The sequence below is a fragment of the Cebus imitator genome, unplaced genomic scaffold (assembly GCF_001604975.1).
Source record: "Cebus imitator isolate Cc_AM_T3 unplaced genomic scaffold, Cebus_imitator-1.0 Scaffold92, whole genome shotgun sequence".
In the NCBI taxonomy this organism is placed as follows: domain Eukaryota; kingdom Metazoa; phylum Chordata; class Mammalia; order Primates; family Cebidae; genus Cebus; species Cebus imitator.
Window position 1 is genome coordinate 10468777 of NW_016107407.1, and position 21555 is coordinate 10490331.

The 21555-nt window shown below is 37.6% G+C and overlaps 1 protein-coding gene across 1 annotated transcript in view; it reads right to left on the reverse strand.

The window, feature by feature from the left end:
• Positions 1 to 21555, reverse strand: part of GPR158 (G protein-coupled receptor 158) — a 403189-nt gene that overhangs the window by 350742 nt on the left and 30892 nt on the right. The window contains exon 2 of the mRNA XM_017535520.2: positions 12194 to 12299. Within this exon, the coding sequence (XP_017391009.1) occupies positions 12194 to 12299 (106 nt within the window). The remainder of the gene's footprint in view (positions 1 to 12193; positions 12300 to 21555) is intronic.

A 21555-nucleotide genomic window follows, 5' to 3' on the forward strand; every position in this document is an offset into this window, starting at 1 on the left:
CACCACACTTTGAAAGTGACTGTATTAGACAAACATTTTAAAAAGTGTTAGACAAAGATGATTTGCAGACAAGCATAAAAACATAGCCCATCAGTGAGGTTGCTCAGTACACCTATCAATTCTGGTGTTCAACAGGTCTAGAATTGCAATGGGGCCAAGCCTACAGAGACAATTGTCCATTATCCTATTTCCAAATGTAAGTATACAATCAACTCGACAATCTCCAGGTGATCATGGAATTGTAAGCACCAGCAGGAACAGAAAAGACATGGCTTTTGCATGCATAAAACTAAGACTGTACTGACAAGCCAATAATAAAATCTACGGAAATAATTACATAATCAAGATTAGGTCATGGCTTCACTTCATTACAGTAATTATGGTAAGATATTAGAAAGCACTGCTGAGGGACAGCTCCCTTTCCTGAAGAGCTATAAAAATAAAGTGGATACCCACATATTTAGAATAGTGTAAAGATATTCCTTTCTGGAGACAGAGCATGGACCAAAAACCTCCCACAGAACTTACAAGTCCCTCTGAGCATGTTCATCCCACTGAAATGGGCTCTGATCATCTAACAATTCCCCCTTTACACACTTTTCTACTTCATGCACAATAAGTGCTCTAAATATTCTCCATTTGCAGCTTTTTTCTCCTTAATCCTTCTGTTTTCAACGGTCTTTTGTTCCATTTCCAGCCTTACTTTTATTTGTTTCATCAATTACATTCACTGTTCCCTACCCCTTTCCATACACCTACATGTGAGCTTATATTTTAAAACACAAAAATCTTCTGCATTTTAAAGACAATAGTAACCCAAACTATGAATAAGCTAAAAGAAGAGTGGGGGGGTAGGGTGGAGGGGGAAAAAAAAAAACAATAGCTTCAAATGACAAAAATATTTGAAATAGACACTTGCACATTACTTTGAGGACAAAAGCATTTTCAACTGATCTCAATACTTTATGTTCTGCTGGTATCATCAACACCCACTTGTTCTCTCTCAATCTATAGGCCCTTGGGAGGGAAAAACAATAAATCGAAGCCTGTCTTCTATGAATACACACAAATGACTTGGTAAAGATACCAACAAAACAAATAAGGCCTTTTTATCTTAGAAAAAGAAGGTATCAAGGAATAGAGTTTTAACTCCTGTATAATACAGTCAGTTAAAGCTCTCTAAATCAGCCAAGGGCTGTAGCTAAGCAACGTGATTCTTCACTTGCTCAAAAAGGGGGCTGCCAAGCATCAGTAGCCTCATTTCTCACTGAAAGCTTTGACAAGTTTCCACCATATTTTATATAATTGTAGCAGAGGGAGTGCCAGAGTAGATCTGATTTGCTGTCATAGTGGGATTTTTTCCCACATAAGCTAATGATGCAAAGCTATATTTAACCCTCAAAAAGTCACCCTCAGGCTCTCACTGTATATTCTGATTGCCTCTCATATCTAGAATTGGACAAGTAGCAATTTTTCTGCTACTGAATATGACAAAAGCAAAGGTTTAATAGGTAGGGCTTTTTTTTTCCCCTGATTGCCTCCATTATAAATTTAGCTACATATTCCAAATCTGTTCACTAACTTCATATTTCATCAGATGTTCTCTCACTGAATTGAAAAGATCAAGAAAGTCTGGTACTTTGAGTTCACATCCTCTGGAGTATGAAAGTCAATTCTCTTGCCCCCTCCTACTCTCGCTCTGCCCTGCATATGCTGTAGATCACCCACCTTCAAACTCAGCCTCACCCTGATCCCAAGGCCACAGAGAAGCTTTGAAGCATTTTACATATTTTGTATTTAGCAATGGTTAGAGTCCATAACCTATATATTGTCACGTTACAATTTATAATAATGTATCATAAATGTAGTGAATCCCCTTGTCATCCTGTACACAGTAAGCTGCCATCCTCCATATTCACCTTTGCTTTATTCCTGCATTCTGATTTGTGTTCTAATTCTCTACTAGAAGTAGGTCCCTTCCCTTAACCCAGCCTTTTAACTGATGCCCAGACAACGTGCATAGACAGAGAGCCAGTCTATTCACCTTGAAGGGTCAGGTAGTTCTATCCTTTGTACATTCTAATTCAAATACTTCAAAGGTCCTAACATTGGATCAACAGATTCAAGAAGGTTGGTGATATAATCCAGTGACACAGAATGCATTAAAGGAGTGTCATTCAGGAGCAGACTCCAAACACCATAACCCTGTCCTAGCTGGAAAATTGATTTATCTCCTACTCTAAGTTATCTGATTTCTTGATAAGCAGAAGAGGCAAGTTAGATTTAAAAAAAAAAAAAAAATCAATGGTGTTCTCTCTATAGTATTGCCTCCTTTCTGGCTCAGATTATCCCAGATTTGCAATAGAAGGTCAACTTAACATTTTTTGGCTTTTTCCATCTCACTTTCATCAAAATTTATCAGTCTTGCATTACCATCCCAAAAGTACTTAAGGGGAAACTGGACATCAACTCGTAAAATCCAGCTTGAATGAAGGTGACAACGCTGAGTAATAGTTTGGTTTATCAGAGAGAGAAATCAGAAAAATCTCAGGTTTGGCAGGCACAAACACATAAAAGGTGAGAATTCAAGGTATTACCAGTACAAGGACAATGAGACTATTCTTTTTAATGGAAACATCTTGTAATGATTCCTTTTACAGTATACTAGGTATAAAATTTTAAGTTGCAGAAGAATTTAAAGAAGTATCTAGTCCAAACATATAGCCAATATTGCCAGCAGTTTTAATGAACCCCACAAAATTGTCACATGGTACCTTTCACTGTTGAAAATACCAAGGTCTACAGCATCCTTTGCAACTAGTCATCCCTGCGAGGTGTGACTGAACAAGTGTAACATTCAAATTTATAATCTGCTCTTTTAAAACGTGTATTTTTAATTTTTTAACAATTCTGATTAAAAAGTTCCACTTATGATGAGATAAACAGAGCCTTCTGCAGTTCCTGTTGTTTTACTAGTAAGTCACACACTAGCCCCTGTATCCCCTGAGAAAAAGTGTAAGTATCCATATAATAGCTATTTTGATATTTGAAGACATTATCAGATCATCCACGAGTCTTCTATTTCCTGGAAAAAAAATTCTCAATTTCTTTGATTCTTCAAAAAATAAGGTTTCAAAGTCCTTCATAGTACAAATTTTCTCTTCGGAGTGATTCCACTTTATCTATACACACTTTAATGTATGGGAACTGAAACCTGTCACATTCTTTTAGGTATTTTCTGCTAAGTTCTGAATACAGTAGAGATGTGGTCCTCCCCAGATCTAGAGAACAACCTCAGACTATGTTGGCTTTTGCTATGGTTTTGCAGCCACACCATACTGTTGACTTATTTTCAACTTTCACTTATCCTCCCAAATAGTGTTCACATGTGATCAAACCAAACCTCATCAATCTTGCCATGCTCAAAAAGATATGAATTTTGATTCACATTCAGGATCTTATCTTTGCTCTGATGAACTTTCATTGTGGTGGAGCTGTCCATTTATCTAACCCAGCAATATCTTTTTAGTCTCTGATATTAACTTTGAATGAATTTGTTATTCTTAACTATGTGTCTCCTGTATCATTATTCAAAGAATAGATGAAAATTCTGACTAGCACAAAGCCCCACATAAAGCCCTATAAAACTACCATAACCTTCACTGAAAGTTAATATCACTCCATTCAATCACTTAAACACAAATCCAGGGCCTACAGGAATTCTAACTCCTCTCCTACTAAGAAGGACGCTGGATTTTCACAGCAATTACTTTACAGAATACCAAAGCAGCATGTCTAAAGTGACGCCTGGTATAGGGGCATCAATTTCCTACCCAATTTCCAAGGTTAAATGTAGTTTGTCATCTAAAATATCCTGTACATCCTCACTTCTAACCCTAAATTAATTCCTCTGGTCATATGTTTATTAGATAGCAAAAAGTATATGATCGTAGTAAAACAAAAATAGGCCTAGAATCAGATAAACCTGGATTCTAATCCCAGTTTTACCAAGTACTATTTGTATGATTATAAATAAGTTATTTAGCCTGTCTTGGCCTAGCTTTCTCATCAGTAAAATGGAAGCTTTCAAGATTAAAGAAATGCACATAAAGCACACAGACCAATTTTTGACCCAAACCAAGCACTACCAAGTAGTTGTAGCCATTATTAGTGTTAAAATTAATAAGAAGCTTTATTTTTCAGATTTTGATAAAATCTATTGAGTTGAAACAAGAGAAGACGTCCAATTTACCCAGAGTTTTTACTGTGAATTCATCTGCTTCCTACTGCAACCTTCAACTTGGGGTTATTTGCATTAGCAATCCTCACTATGATCCACAAAGGAAAAAGGAGTCTCTAAACATAGAGATGAATCTACCACTCCTCACAGATATGCTCAAGGTCTTCCAGTTGTCTTTCTCCATCATCTTCTTCCCAACGCCATACAAGTTCTAGATAGAGACACCACCAACACAAGATACAGATTTTTCTTTCAAGGTTACATATGCCTTCTTGCCTTTAACCCACCCTCCTTTTACAAACTATGACCTAGCTTATATAAATCACCTTGTACACATTTCCACAGTTATAAATTTCACTTCTCAAAACCAAAGTGCTCACATTCGGGGGGTGGGGAAAACATTGGCTGCTTCTTACCAAGCCTCTACTCATCTACTCAATACATGCCGGAAAGCCTTCCTTACAAATATCACTCTTCTCTGTATCTCCAAATGCTTACTAATCCTTAAACCATACTGGAGAACCTGTTTATTTTCTTTAATCTATATAATGAACATCACTCGACATCGATGAATGAATAGTATTCATTTTAAGTAGCACAATGGTATGATATTTGGATGTGCTGTAATTTAGTTACCCAATTGACTAATATGCATTTGTTTCTAAATCTTTGCTACAATACTGTAATAAGTAGTCCAGTATGTATATATTTATGAATTATAGTTTAGAATTTTATTTATGTGTTTTAGAATTTTCTAATGTTTTCTTAGATAAACTATATAATTTTTAAGAAATGAGGTCTCACTCTGTTGCCCAGGCTGGAGTGCAGAGACACAATCACAGCTCACTGTAGCCTCAAACTTCTGGGCTCAAAAGATCCAACAGCCTCAGCCTGCTGAGCAGCTAGAACTAAAGGCATGTGCCGCCAAGCCTTGCTAATTCTTAAAATGTTTTTGTAGAGACAGGGTCTCGCTATGTTCCCAAGGCTTAGATAAAGTATTTAAAGTAGAGGTAGGGAAAAAACAGGTAGAACAAAGAAGAGTGCATTTTTAACAATGATATATTTTTACCATATTGTCAAAAATTTTTATAACAATTTACAATCCTACCAATGACACATGATAATATCTTCATCAACACTGAGTACAATTTTTTATTGCTTACCCATCCCATAAGTAAATTCCTGTACTTCTTAAATATGTGTGAAGACTTCTCTTTTATAAGTCTTGTGTCTCAGAAATTAATATATGATATTTTAGTACATACCACCTAGAAAATTTAGTACATAAAAAAGTTAAAGTCAATTGCTATATTTCTAAGTCCTCTGGTTGCCTCTAGAATGCAATGATTTCTTTCAACTTATAAATTTCCTCTGTCTTATTTACCACTGTATCCCTAGGACCTAAAACAATGAATGCTATAAAAGGTATCCCATGGAAAAGATAGCATAGATTTATTAGCCATAATAAGAATTACTAATAATAATAGTTCAGTAAACTTTTAAAGTGGCCTCAAAGAGAGAAGCCTATTACACCTAATTACACGCGATTAAAGTCAGAATTGGGTTGCATGAGACAGTGATGGAAACAGCAGTTTAGTTTTTAATACAGCACAGACTACAACACACAAAGAGCTTGCAACTGTACATAAGGAAAGACGCATTGTGTTCTAATAGTAAAAGAGATGTCTAGACAACAAGGAAATAGTTTAATGTCACTTAGTTTCCTGAGAAACAGATCTTCTCTCTCTTTCCCCCAGCCACAAGATGGTGATAGCCACTGGTGAACTCTTGGCTCAGTTGCTGGAAACAGTCAGCCTTCCCTTAACTGATTTATTAGGCCCCCAGGTCAGTATTTTTTGGCACAGTGATTTCTAACCCTAGCTTTGAAACAATTCTAGAATCTGTGTTCCAAATAACCCTCGAGAGCATAGTGGAAAACTCAGAAAACTATTATTGGTTTCTCTTAATTTTAAAAAGAAAGACTGTAACAAAATCACACAAGAATGGCTTTAGAATTCCAAAAACAAATGAGGGTCCAGATAGTGGTGGTATGGCCTAGCCTGGTAAAGCAAGGATATGTGACTGAAACAGAGAATTAGCTTAGAAAAAGAAGACTTAGAAGGTAGCTAACAGCATTTTTCAAATACCTGAAAGGCAACTACTACTAAAAAAATTAATTTTATTTTGGGCAATTGGTCAAAAACAATGGCCATGTATTATAGGGAGGCCAACTAACAACAACAAATTGTCTCCATTAATTCAGTGGTGTCAGGTTCTGTGCTACACACAAATGAACACCTGATCATTGTCCCACGTTCCAAAAGAAGGGTGTGACTTTGAATAACCACATTTCATACTAGTAATAAGAAAAAAGAGAAGTTGTGCTACAAATACAATTAAAATGTAAATATCCACAATGACTACTGGCGCTTACTCCTCACTTACTGAAAGGCTGTTAGTTTCCAGTGTGAAATAATGGCATTAAAATAGTTTGCAACATTCTCATTACTTAGTTTCAATTGCACTAATATAGTAGATCATTAGAAGATTGCATAAGCCAAAATTCATTTCAAGTTTGTCCTTAAATGTCCCTCAGTGAATTTTAAGGCAAAGTTACTGACTCAAGTGTACAAGGAAAGTCAGGGATTTGAAAGTTTTTAAAAACCTATGTGGCTTGATTACACTACAAGCTAGACTGTATCCTGGAGCGGAGCTGTCCACTGCACTTTTCAACATGGCAGCCACTAGCTACATGGGCTATCAAATGTTTGAAATCAGGTTAGTGAGGCCAGAAACTTTCTTTAATTTTGTTTAATTTTAATTGATTTAAACTTCAAAAGCAACATGTGGCTAGTGGCTATCATACTAGACAGCATGGCTCTGGAGATAGGTGAACAATAACATTTGTTAAACAGAAATTTTCTGGAGAAAAGAACAATGGTGAGATAGCAGCCACAAGGTGAAACTAACATAGCTATTTTTAAGTGATTTACTAAATGAAAAGTTAAATTAAATGAAAGCTCTCTAGAAAAGTACTCTAAACCCTGCTGTCGCCAAATGAGTAAGTTACATTTTAACATGAGGGTTTTCCTGCTTTCTTTGAGTCTTGACATTCTATTCCTCTTCTCATATACCAAATGATGAGACTTCTTACCTTTTTAACCTTCTTTAAAATTTATCTTTAGAGATTCATTAAACTTACATCTAATGGAGTAGTGAAGAGGTACAAATAGATTTTCACCCAATACATTCCATAGAAAAGAGGATATAAAGGAAACTTAGAGCAATAGAAGACCAGTGACTGAGGTGATAACACAACCACTCCAGTGAATCTGACATCTTCAAAAAGTGTTCTCCAAAACAGAATAAACATGACTTTAATTGGAATGCAATAAGAAAATACTAGAACTTCTGTTTACATTTAACGTTTTAACAAAAGAAATATCAGCTGTTAAGCCTTGTTATATTTAGGACTTAGAGTAATATTAATGCCCTCAGTCATACACTTCCTATGATCACTAATCTGAGAAGGCACTGGAGACATCCTGAAGGAAAACTGCGCATTTCAAGACAGAAACACATTGACAATGGTCACTAGGTTCCTTCATTTGCTTCAATTTTCCCTTTATTGCCTTTATATTTGGACATTTAGATGAATTTGTAGAGTATATTATTTTAAAGTGTAAAATATTTATGATTCTTCATGAGATGGTGCGCGACACACAAAATCTTCCCCCATAAAGATTCTCTGATTATCTCAAAATGAACTGCTCACTTCTGAGGTTGAAGATTGGTTATACATTGCTCTTTACAAAAAAAGCAAATGTTCCAAATTTGCAGATCCGTTCTGGAATGGCAAGTGGTTGGTTGCCAATAGTGTCTATGAAACAGGTATTTTAAAAATAAATAAATAAATAAGCCATTCCTTCAAGCCATGGCAACAATCCATGAGAAGGTCTTCTCAAGTAAACACTTGGAAAATGGATATTTGAAAATGTTTTTAGTGTTAAGTGGTTTTTGTTGCCAAAAGCTATATTCACATACCTCTACAGTTTAAACGTAGAAGTAAAATGTCCTAGTCTGCTTTAATATATTTTACATGAAGAGATTCAATGGGTTTTTAACCTATTCCTTTAAAATATTAAAATGACCAGATTTTGAATTAGTTTGCAAGGACCAATTGACATAAGGTAAGATGAACAATTGCCAACTGTATCTCTGCAAATAAAACCTCTGCTAAAATTGGTAGCTAGAACTAGAAAATGAACATCACAATTTAGCAAACAGAGTTGACAATGTGTTTCTTCAATTTGGACTGATATATCCTCGTAAGGAATCTTTCAACCACGACAGATATTAAAACTAAGTATAAAAATAAAGTGAACTTAGAGACCTCTGAATCATTGCATTACCAAATATTAAACTAAGATCTCCAAAAATTATGACATAATCACTAAAAAATTTATTAAAATTATAAATCAATTATATTGCTATAAAAATGTAATTATTTTAACAAATATAATTTACATCAAAATGATTTCATCTTCATTTCAATCTTAAGTTTTCTGATTTATAATATATTTAATATAAAAATATAACTTAAGATGTATATACTTTCTAAATGTAAAATATATATGTAAGATGGACTGAGGTTTAAGAGATATTTACTAATGGAATATAATCACAAAGTTTTCAGGATACTGTCTGAATATTTCCTATTTCAAACAATGGTTTTTTAAACTTCTTATAGTGGGAACAAAACAAAAGAAAATCTTTAAAACAAAAATTAATACCAATTAATTTTACATTTCAACTGTTCTGTAGGAAAGGATTTTACATACTCAAACATTGATACAAAAATGTCAAGAAGCTTTTAAATGGATAATGAAAACTGACCAAATCCATTTTGCAGTAATCTAGGTCACTTACAAAGACATGTCCTTCAAAAAATGTTTAGTGGCCTCTTAGACCTTGTAAAGACCTAAACTCATTGAGAAAGTATTTTCTTCATGAACCATTTCATTTCTTTCTAAAACCCTCCTGAGGATTTGTCATTGGCTCCATATTACCTATTTCCAATGTCAGACCTGATATTCTGGTTGTACATACCCTAGAGGCTGGAAAGTTTTCCAACATTGCTAGAAAAATTTTTACAGTGAAAAGTTTGCCTCACTTATAACTTCGAAATTTGTAACTTTGTCTATTGCTTACAAGAGAAGAATATTAAACATTAGCAAGATAAAACCCACTCTAAACCAAGATGAGTGTCTTTATTTCTAATGAGATGGACATTAATAAAGACAGGACCCTACATCCTACAAATGTGGATCATGTTAAACGCTTCCCAAAATAAGCCAGTTTACACAGCAATCCTGGGGTGGTAACGATGGCGGGGGTCGGGGGGTGTTACAAAGAATAAAGTAGAACCAGAACACATGAAAAATGCCACAAGCAAGAGATTTTTCCTTCTGTTTTCCCAAGCAGTAAAAACCTCCAGAGAAGCCAGCTTCTAATGTCTAACTCACATCCGTTTGAGAAAGGAATTGAAAGACTATTCCTAGTAACTACACTGAGGATGTGGTTTCGGGCTGTTGCAGGTGCCTAGAGTGACCAGCACAAACTATATGACCTTAGAGAAGCCCAATAAAATGTGTGAAGAGTTCCAGGACAGACCTGTGCAAGGAAAACTACCCCCATGAGGGCCTCCTGAGCACAGCCCATGACACAAAGATTCTTTACTCCCAACTCCAGTGCCTGGGCGAGACTGACACAGAGTGCAAGTTGAACATACACTCTATAGGGATCTGTTTTGGTAATACAGAAAGAGGCTCAGTGATCAAAAGTAAGTTTTCAAATGAAACTGTAGAGTATTTTTTCCACTTTTTAAAGTAGGAATTTAATAAATATAATGCTCCCATATATAATCCCAAAAGTCATACATTTCAACCTAATCTTTGTTAATCAGAATAGAGGATAATATTTTATCTTAAAATAACCTAGTTTATTTCAAAGTTTTAAAAAGACACAAAACCCAGAAAATGAATAATCCTGATAGAATGAAAATAAATCAATCTTCCAAAAGGAGAATGAGGTTCTTACACTATGACCATCTAATCAAATAAACAGATGTACTCTAAGGACACAAAACCACATCATGATTATTAGAGGCAAGCAGCAACTGTAACAAACTTAAAAGTAAGTATCTCCTTGTTTCTAGGCAGACTGCTTATTGAACCACCCAGTAGCACCACCAACACAAGGCTATACAGAAATGAACACACACAGATCAATATCCACAATATGACACACATGCAGAAGAAAGTCCATTCTGGCTAAAAACAACGCTAAGTGGCTATCTGCTCTTAACAAAACAGTATTGCTCTAGACTTTGGCATGGAGATAATAATCAGGCTAAAGATATTCATCAAGCCAAGTGACTGAAATTCCTATCTTAGAAATGCCAGAACCATCCAAAGTGGAGGCTCAGAAATGTTCAAAATCATAAGAGCAATTAAAGGAGACAAAAAGAAGAGCTCAATTTTTGTGAGTTAGCAAGGCAGAAGCACTAACATCCATCATTGGGTCACAATCGAGTGAGGTGGAGGGGTAGTGAGAGGCAACTGTGGATGGTAGTCTGCAGAGGTGTATGGAGATGTGGGGATGTGTGGGAATGGGGGCAGTGGTGGGAAGGTATTAATGAAGTAGGGGATCATCAGGATGTGGTGGAGAGATGTGATAGAGTTTGAGGGATGTGGGGCATTATGGGAGCTTCTTACAGGTTAGGTGGCAAGAGGATTGAGGGATGTTATGGAAAGTATAGTGGCGAGATTAAAGAGTGTGTGGAATGTATGGCAGATGTGGTAAACACTGAAAAGATATTTGGGAGTGTGGGAGTGCAGCGGTATGTGGTTTGTGTGTGGCTGAAGTATGCGTTATGGGTGTACACATGGTAAACATTCTATGGGCATATAAACATGTATATGCATGCATCAATACCTGTGTACCTGTCTGTGCATTTTTTTGTGTAATGGCACAAATAACTGCTTATTGTTAAATTTCCTTCTAATTTAAAATTCCTTCTTTAAAGTTACACTATGTACAATTGCCTTTCACAAATGGCAAAATTCAAATTAAAGACGTAAATTACTACATTTGTGGAAATATCCCCTCTATTTTAAATAAAGCAAGCTGACTTTCCTCACAGACTCATGGATCGATGTTGGGATAGCACAAGTATTTAAGATCAGTAACTTTATTGTATGTTCTTGTCATAGTTTGAGTACCTTGGATATGGACTACTAAAAATGAAATCACTAGTATGTCATCATATTTCTTCTCTGGAATTGCAAAAGACAAGAGATAGTCTTATTTCCAGAAGCATGATCTCCATGTCTGTTTCCTATCAGCCAGAGTATCATCAAATCAAGCAAGGATAGAGACTAAAAACTGAACAAATACACACACACAAATACACAACTCCTTTCTAAGACACTGTACACTGTTTGCTACTTGTTTTCAAAATTGCCCCACTATACCTTCTCTAGTGCTCTTCTAGCAGATAGCAGTGTGTCTGAATAAATACCACCAATATTTTAATAAGCATCATATTCCATAAAAACAGGCGTAATTTGGCTAACCCTTCCTGGCACTGTTTTCTCATCTCGTGACTATTTTAAATGTCCAGCCCATTTTGAAGAATAGGGCCAGGCTTTGACTAAAGTCAAACTTCAGAGTAACCCTAGTATTGGCCTTCTTTCAGTCCCCAAATGAACAGCTATTTTACACCAATTTTATTTTCTACTCCTATTTCAGTTCATTTGGCAGCACTGAGACCTACACAGATTTTTTTTCCCCAAGTAAGATGCCTCTTATTGACCCACACAAATATAACATATTCAAAACAATGCATTTCTGAGTTTCTCATTTCAGAGGATTTTATTTTCATCTTCTTACCTCTGAGTTGTTGAGGTGGCATTTATGAGTTCCTGAAAACCAGCCATCACTTGAGCATTGGTCAATGTCCACTTTCTGAAGATTTATGTCAACTTTCATGACACCCCTAGAAACAGAAAAGAATAGAATAAATTAATCGGAACATTTATTATTTCTCTGTATTTTATCCTTGAAATTAGACAAATTACCATAAAGAACACACCAAAAAATTGTCAAATTGCCCACTCATGTTCAACCAAAGTAAACCAAGAGAAGACACACAGCAGTAGAAAATCATTAAGTGTTGGTTTTAAGTCCTAAGGCAAGGAGCTGTCTTCACTTCCTTATATAATGCCTGGTACGTAATAGGTGCACAGTGAATGTGTGTTGATTGCCTGAACTCCAGGACAATACTGCTCTAGACACAGTATAAATTGTGACTCTGAAGTAACATTTGCTCTCAGAACCCCTTCTAGTAAAGTATATCAAAATAAACCCTTCACTTCATTTCCTTCTACTCCTATTTCCCATTGTAGGGCTAGGAAGATTGGGGAGTAGGGAGAACAGTATCAGAAAACAAGCATCTCCGTCCTCTGATCTCCCATTCTAATAACTCTAAACAGCTCTTTAGGTCTCCCAGTGTTCTACATTAAACATAGAGATTTGGATCACTACACAAATGCTGACTGCAATTTTTTTCTTTTAAATATGGAAATGAAGAGACTGCATTTCACTTAGCCATTTGAGAAGTGTCACTAAGAAAGACAACTCACAAATTCAGAGCCAGTCAAAAGCTAAATGGCAAAGAAAGCTCCAAGTTGGTCTAAAATTTCTCCACTTTCTCCAACCAATCTTCTCTATCTATTTTCCTAAGATTCCTTTTTTCTATTTTTCACCACCACCAAACCACTAGCAGCACTTGCTGCAGAAATATCTGTCCAGCGCTGAACTATCACGCCTGGACTTTATGGAAATAAGTATTCTGCATCCTGGGCCCTAAAGCTTTATAATGTAGTTTTTCATAAACTTAAGTGTAAATATCCCACTAAAAACTACAATTTAAACAAATTTCATTACGATATCCTGCACATATATAAAACATAAAAGTAGGCTCAAATTCCTGATTTTATAGTTCTTGTAGCTACAAACAATCCCACAGAATTACAAAATAAATGCAAACAAAACTGTAAGACCAACAAAAACTAAATTTAAAATATTAATTTAAGAAAACAAAACATTACGCTTGCCAAAACAAAATCACCTCTTGTAACAGGAATATAGTACTGACTACTAGTTCAGCAATCCTATTTTGCCGCACATCTTCTGACTCACTTCTCTAATCTCTTTTCTCCTTTTAAACGACTGTAAAGCATTCTAACAGAATGGCTTAATGCCATTTGGGCTTCCTCTGGGGTGAATAAATCATTTCCTTTTCCAGTCTGCCTCTGTTCTTTTCCTTACCTGTGAGAGAAGTACTACGTTATCTAGTGTTAACATGCTCAAAAGACACAGAAATAAATAAGGACGTTAAAACCTCCTGCAGTATTTGGTTTATTCAGATAATCCAGAACATGTTTGAGTTGATTTTCTAGATTATCACTGAAATGAACACCCCAAAATTATATAAAACATGCAGATCTTTCAGAATAAACCCATTTTGCAAAATACTACTGTTGTAGACCATAATGCGATAAAACGAATGTTTATGTGATAAATGGATTCCCGAGTAACCCAATGCCTTAAACCAGTTCACTCCTTTCCTCTTTCAACAAATATTTATTGTCTGGTATGTGCATATCACAGTAAGATATACTATGCAGGACAGAAAGGCAAACCCACCCCTAAGGAACACTAAAAGGCATAGGACATTTTGAAAATAACTAAAGTATTAAATGGACAATGGATATTAAATTCTGGAGGATTTGGAAAGCTATCATTTGGAGTAAAGTAGGGATTCAATAACCATTCATTGACTTACTGACTGCTTTCACTACTAGACCTTTCAAACTATGTTCCACAAAGGTTAATCCAATCATGTAAGCCCACTCACTGAGTGCCTACTATGTGCCAGAATTGTTCTTGGCCTTTGAAATGCATTAGTAAGTAGGAACATAAAATCCTGCCTTCCTAGAGCTTAATTCTAGTGTGGAACAGCAAATAGGTAAAACAAATGACTAAATTATACTATATTTACAGTATGTATTACTATATATTTTACAAAAATAAATAAATAACTTCTGTGGGGAAAAAACCTCAAGCAGATTGAGGGCATAGAATAGAAAGATTTCAAAATTTTTTAAAGGTTGGCCAGGATAAGCCTCACTGAGGAGAGATTTCTGACTCAACAAAGTTCAAGGTATAATTACAGAAGGTTTATAAGCACACTCTAAATCACCAGTATCATGAAATTTCTCACTGGACTACTGTCACCCACTATATTTTGGTTTTCTTTCTTGAATATCTTATTTATAAAGTATTTGTAACTGGCAAACTAATCAATATGCATTTCTACTTGTTTCACAGTTGTTAGTAATAATGAGGTCAAGTTTTTCCTCAATAATCCTGCTGCCATGGCAGTCCAGTTCCCAGACAGTTGAAATCTCGAAATCTTCCAGCTTACCAGAAAACTGGCTAACTTGGAAAATAAAAGGCTGCAACTACTGTGGTCATTTCCTTCCCTGGAGAAAACTGACTTCAGAAAAAGGCAGGTCAATTGTCTGAAAGCTTTCACCCTTCACTGCAAGTTCATACATGGAAACTAAAAAGTCACCACAGACTCAAGCCCGGCTTGTGAAGCATTCTAGGCTTGCAAAAAACCACAAAAGATAATGAGCTGGGTTTCCCAGCTGGGAAATCAACACTGAGGCTTCTTCATTAGAGCCTCAGCCTGGGTGCGCAGAGGCTTAACAAAACCCTTGGGAAGGCGCTGTAGACTTCATATTGGGGCAAGTGCAGGTCTGGGTGATATAATGCAAAGAAAACCATCTCTTTGTGAGGAAGAGCATCCTGCTGAGAGGGACGCAGAGACTGAACACCTAAGGAACCACGTGTCATGTCGCAGACCAGGCCTGGCGAGAGCCCCCACCACACCTGCCTCCCCTGAGTGGGCACCTCTGGGGCAGAAGTGCTGCTCCCACAGGTGCAGCTGGGAAATTCCGAGAAGAAGAAAGCCCATTGCTGGCCGGTTGCTGTTTCATGGCCTTGGGACCAGAAAGCCAGAGTGAAAAAAAGCCTGTGAGGGGCCTCCAAAGAATGGAAAATACAGCAAATAGGATCCCCCAAACAGGTGCTCAACTACACTGCAGATCACCATTTTCCTCTATTTGTTCATCAGTAGGACAAAATCTCTGAAGGGGGATTCAGCCCATCAAGCATGATTTCCCTGCTGGTCTTCCTCTGTGAATGGGCCTTTCCAAGTCAAAGCAATGGCCAAGTGCCATAGGTTGGACTTCCTATGTGCTGCTTGCATCTTGACCCCTCTCTTCCATATACTTGGCCACTGCCTTGCTTGAAGCCTTCCTCTTTCACGGGTTAAGAAATTTAATAGACCTGGGCATGGTGACTCATGCCTATAACCCCAGCACTTTGGGAGGCCAAGTTGGGCGGATCACAAGGTCAAGAGATCGAGACCATCCTGGCCATGGTGAAACCCTGTCTCTAATAAAATATAGAAAATTAGCCAGGCATGGTGGTGCATGTCTGTAGTCCCAGCTACTCCAGAAGCTGACGCAGGAGAATCCCTTGAACCCAGGAGGTGGAGGTTGCAAAGAGCCAAGATTGCGCCACTGCACTCCAGCCTGGCAACAGAGTAAGACTCCATCTCAAAAAAAATGTTTTAATAGAGACTTCTGCCAAGATAGCTGAACAGGAACAGCTCCGGTCCACAGTTCCCAGTGAGAGCAATCCAGAAGGCGAGTGATCTCCACATTTCCAACCAAGGTACTAGGATTATCTCGTTGGGAATGGTTAGATAGTAGGTACAACCCAAGGAGGGCGAGCCAAAGCAGGGTGGGGTGTCGCCTCACACAGGAAGTGCAAGGGGCCGGAGAACTCCCTCTCCTAGACAAGGGAAGCCATTAGGGACTTTTCCAGACACCCTGGCACTCTGGCTCAGATACTGTGCTTTTCCTAGGATCTTCACAACCCGCAGACCAGGAGATTCCCTCCGGTGCCTACAACACCAGCACCCCAGGTTTCCAGCACAAACTGGGTGACCATCTTAGCCGCAACATTTTTTTTTCTCTCACATACCCCAGCAGCACCTGGAATGCCAGCAAGACAGAACCACTCATTCTCCTGAAAAAGGGGGCTGAAGCCAGGAAGCCAAGTGATCTGGCTCAGAAGGTTCTACCCCTACGAAGACCAGCAGGTTAAGATCCACTGGTTTGAAATTTTTATAGCCAACACAGCAGTCTGAGCTGGACCTGGGAAAGGTCCAAGCTCAGTGGCAGGAGGGGCATCCACCATTGCTGGGGCTCAGGTAGGCAGTTTTAACCTAGCCTGTGTAACAGTCACCTGGAAGTTTACACAGCAACTGGGCGGAGCCCACGGCAGCTCAGAAAGGCCTCTGCAGGCAGACTATCAACTAGATTCCCTTCTTGCTAAACAGGGCATCTCTGAAAAAAGGTGGCAGCTCATCAGAGACTTATAAATAAAGCCCCTACCTTCCTGGGACACAGCACCTGGGAAAAGGGGCAGTTGTGGGTTCCACTTCAGCAGACCTAAATGCCCCTGCCTGGCAGCTCTGAAGGGAGCAACAGATCTCCCAGCACAGAGCTCAAGCTCTGATAAGGGACAGGCTGCCTCCTCAAGTGGCTTCCTGACCCCTGTTTATCCTTACTAGGAGACATCTCATACAGGAGAGCTCTGGCTGACATCTGGAGGATACCCTTCTGGGACAAAGCTACCAGTGGAAGGACCAAGCAGCAATCTTTGCTATTCTGCAGCCCCCACAGGTGATTCCCAGGCAAGCAGTGTCTGGAGTGGACCTTCAGCAAACTCTAGCAGACCTGCAGCAGAGGGACCAGGAAAACTAACAAACAGAAAGAAATAGCTTCAACATCAACAGAAAGGATGTCCACTCAGAGACCCCATCCAAAAGTCACCAACTTCAAAGACAAAAGGTAGGTAAAATCCACAAAGATTGGAACGAACCAATGCAAAAAGGCTGAAATCACCAAAAACCAGAATGCCTCTTCTCCTTCAAGGGATCACAGCTCCTCACCAGCAAACAAAACTGGATGGAGAATGAGTTTGCTGAAATGACAGAAGCAGACTTCAGAAAGTGAGTAATAACAAACTTCTCCAAGTTAAAGGAGCATGTTCTAACCCAGTGCAAGGAAACTAACAAACTTGAAAAAAGGTTAGCCAAAATGCTAACTAGAATAACCAGCATAGAGAATAACATGAACAAGTTGATGGAGCTGAAAACCACACCAGGAGAACTTTGTGAAGCATACACAAGTTTCAATGGCTGAATCAATCAAGCAGAAAAAAATATCAGAGATCGAAAATCCAACTCAATGAAATAAAGCAAGGCAGCAAGATTAGAGAAAAAAGAGTGAAACGAGATTAATAAAGCCTCAGAAATATGGGATTATGTGAAAAGACCAAATCTATGTTTGATCGGTATACCTGAAAGTGATGGGAGAATGAAACCAAGTTGGGAAACATTCTTCAGGATATCATCCAGGAGAACTTCCCCAACCTAGCAAGGCAGGCCAACATTCAAATTCAGTAAATACAAAGAACACCACCAAGATATTCCTCGAGAAGAGCAACCCCAAAGCACATAATCATCAGATTCACCAGGGTGGAAATGAAGGGCAGCCAGAGAGAAAAATCAGGTTACCCACAAAGGGAAGCCTGTCAGACTCATAGCGGATCTCTCAGCAGAAACCCTACAAGCCAGAAGAGAATGGGGGCCAATATTCAACATTCTTAAAGAATTTTCAACCCAGAATTTCATATCCAGCCAAACTAAGCTGCATAAGCAAAGGATAAATAAAATCATTTACAGACAAGCAACTGCTGAGAGATTTTGTCGCCACCAGGCATGCCTTACCAGAGCTCCTGAAGGAAGCACTGAACATGGAAAGCAACAACCAGTACCAGCCACTGCTTAGCCCAAATTGTAGACCATCAAAAAAACATACCAAATTGTAAAGACCATCAATACTGTGAAGAAACTGCATCAACTAATGGGAAAAACAACCAGCTAGCATCAAAATGACAGCATCAAATTCACACATAACAATATTAACCTTAAATATAAATGGGCTAAATGCCCAATCAAAATACATAGATTGGCAAATTGGATAGAGAGTCAAGATCCATTGGTGTGCTGTATTCAGGAGACCCATCTCACATGCAAAGATAGACATAGGCTCAAAATAAAGAGATGGAGGAAGATTTACCAAGCAAATGAAGAACAAAAAAAGCAGGAGTTACAATCCTAGTGTCTGATAAAACAGACTTTAAACCAACAAAGATCAGTGACAAAGAAGGGCATTACATAATGGTAAAGGGATGAATGCAACTAGAAGAGCTAACTACTTCAAATATGTATGCTACCAATATAGGAGCATCCAGATACATAAAGGAAGTTCTCAATGACCTACAAAGAGACTTAGACTCAGACACAATAATAGTGGGAGACTTAAAAACTCCACTGTCAATATTAGATAAACGAGACAGAAAATTAACAAGGATATTGAGGACTTGAACTCAGATCTGGGCTAAGTGAATCTAATAAACATCTACCTAACTCTCCAACCCAAATCCACAGAATATATATTCTTCTCAGCACCGCATTATACCTATTCTAAAACTGACCACATAATTGGAAGTAAAATACTCCTCAGAAAATGCAAAAGAACTGAAATTATAAGAAACAGTCTCTCAGACCACAGTGCAATCAAATTAGAACTCAGGATTAAGAAACTGATTCCAAACTGCACAACTGCATGGAAACTGAGCAACCTGCTCCTGAATGACTATTGGATAAATAATAAAATGAAGATATAAAGATGTTCTTCAAAACCAATGAGAATGAAGACACAATGTACCAGAATCTCTGGGACATGTCTAAAGCAGTGTCAAGACAGAAATTCACTAAATGCCCACAAATAAACAAGGAAACATCTAAAATCAACACCCTAACATCACAATTAAAAGAACTAGAGGAACAAGATCAAGCAAATTCAAAAGCTAGCAGAAGACAAGAAATAACTAAGATCAGAGCAGAACTCAAGGAGAAAGAGACAACAAACACTTCAAAAAAAAATCAATAAATCCAGGGGCTGGTTTTTTGAAAAGATCAACAAAACAGACAGACTTCTAGCCAGACTAATAAAAAAAAAAAGAGAGAGAAGAATCAAATTGATGCAATAAAAAATGATAAAGGGGATATCACCACTGATTCCACAAAAGTACAAACTACCATCAAAGATTACTACAAACACTTCTATGTAAATAAACCAGTGAATCTAGAAGAAATGCATAAATTCCTAGACACACCCTCCCAAGACTAAACCAGGAAGAAGTTGAATCCCTGAACAGACCAATAACAAGTTCTGAAATTGACACAGCAATCAATAGCCTACTAACCAAAGAAAGTTCAGGACTAGATGGGTTCACAGCCAAATTCTACTAGAGTTACAAAGAGGAGCTTGTACCATACCTTCTGCAACTATTCCAAACGGGAAAAGAGGGAATCCTCCCTCCCTAACTCATTTTATCAGACCAACATCATCCTGATACCAAAACCTGACAGAGACACAACTAAAAAAGAAAATTTCAGGCCAATATCCATGATGAACATTGAAAATCATCAATAAAATACTGGCAAGCAAATCCAACAGCCCATCAAAAAGCTTATCCATCATGATCAAGTCAGCTTCATCCCTAGGATGCAAGACTGGTTTAATGTACACAAATCTATAAACATAATCCATCACATAAACAGAACCAAAGACAAAAAAAAAACAAAACAAAACAAAACGTGATTATCTCAATAGATACAGACAAGGCCCTCGACAAAATTCAACAGCCCTTTATGCTAAAAAGCCTCGATAAACTAGGTATTGAAGGAACATATCTCAAAATTATAAGAGCTATTTATGACAAACCCACAGCCAACATCATACTGAATAGGCAAAAACTGGAAGCATTCCCTTTGAAAAATGGCAGAAGACAAAGATGTCCTCTCTCACCACTCCTATTCAACATAGTATTGGAAGTTCTGGTCAGGGCAATCAGGCAAGAAAAGAGAAATAAAGGGTATTCAATCAGGAAAAGAGGAAGTCAAATTGTCTCTATTTGCAGATGACATGACTGTAAATTTAGAAGAAAGACTGCATCGTCTTAGCCCAAAAATTTTCTAAGCTGATAAGCAACCTCAGCAAAGTCTCAGGATACAAAATCAATGTGCAAAAATCACAAGCATTCATATACACCAACAACAGACAAACAGAGAGCCAAATCACAAGCGAACTCCCATTCACAATTGCTGCAAAAGGAATCAAAAAAATACCTAGGAATACAACAAGGGATGCGAAGAACCTCTTCAAGGAGAACTACAAATGATGGCTCAAGGAAATAAGAGAGGATACAAACAGATGGAAAAACATTCCACGCTCATGGTTAGGAAGAATCAATATTGTGAAAATGGCCATACTGCCCAAAGTAATTTATACATTCAATACTATCCCCATCAAGCTACTATTGACTTTTTTCACCAAATTGGAAAAAACTACCTTAAACTTCATATGGAATCAAAAACAGCCTGCATAGCCAAGACAATCCTAAGAAAAAAAAAAAAAAGCTGGAAGCATCACACTACCTGACTTTAAAGTATACTACAAGGCTACAGTAATCAAAACAGCATGATACTGGTACCAAAACAGAGATATAGACCAATGAAACAGTTAAAGAGGCCTCAGAAATACTGCCACACATCTACAACTATCTGATCTTTGATAAACCTGACAAAAACAAGCAGTGGGGAAAGGATTTCCTATTTAATAAATAGTGTTGGGAAAACTGGCTAGTCATATGCAGAAAGCTGAAACTGGATCCCTTCCTTACACCTTATGCAAAAATTAACTCCAGATGGATTAAAGATTTAAACATAAGACTTAACACCATAAAAACCCTAGAAGAAAACCTAGGCAATGCCATTCAGGACATAGGCATAGGCAAGGACTTCATGACTAAAACAACAAAACCAATGGCAACAAAAGCCAAAATAAACAAATAAGATCTAATTAAACTTAAGAGCTTCTGCACAGCAAAAGAATCTATCAGAGTGAACTGGCAACCAGCAGAATGGGAAAAAATCTTTACAAGCTAACCACCTGACAATGGGCCAATATCCAGAATCT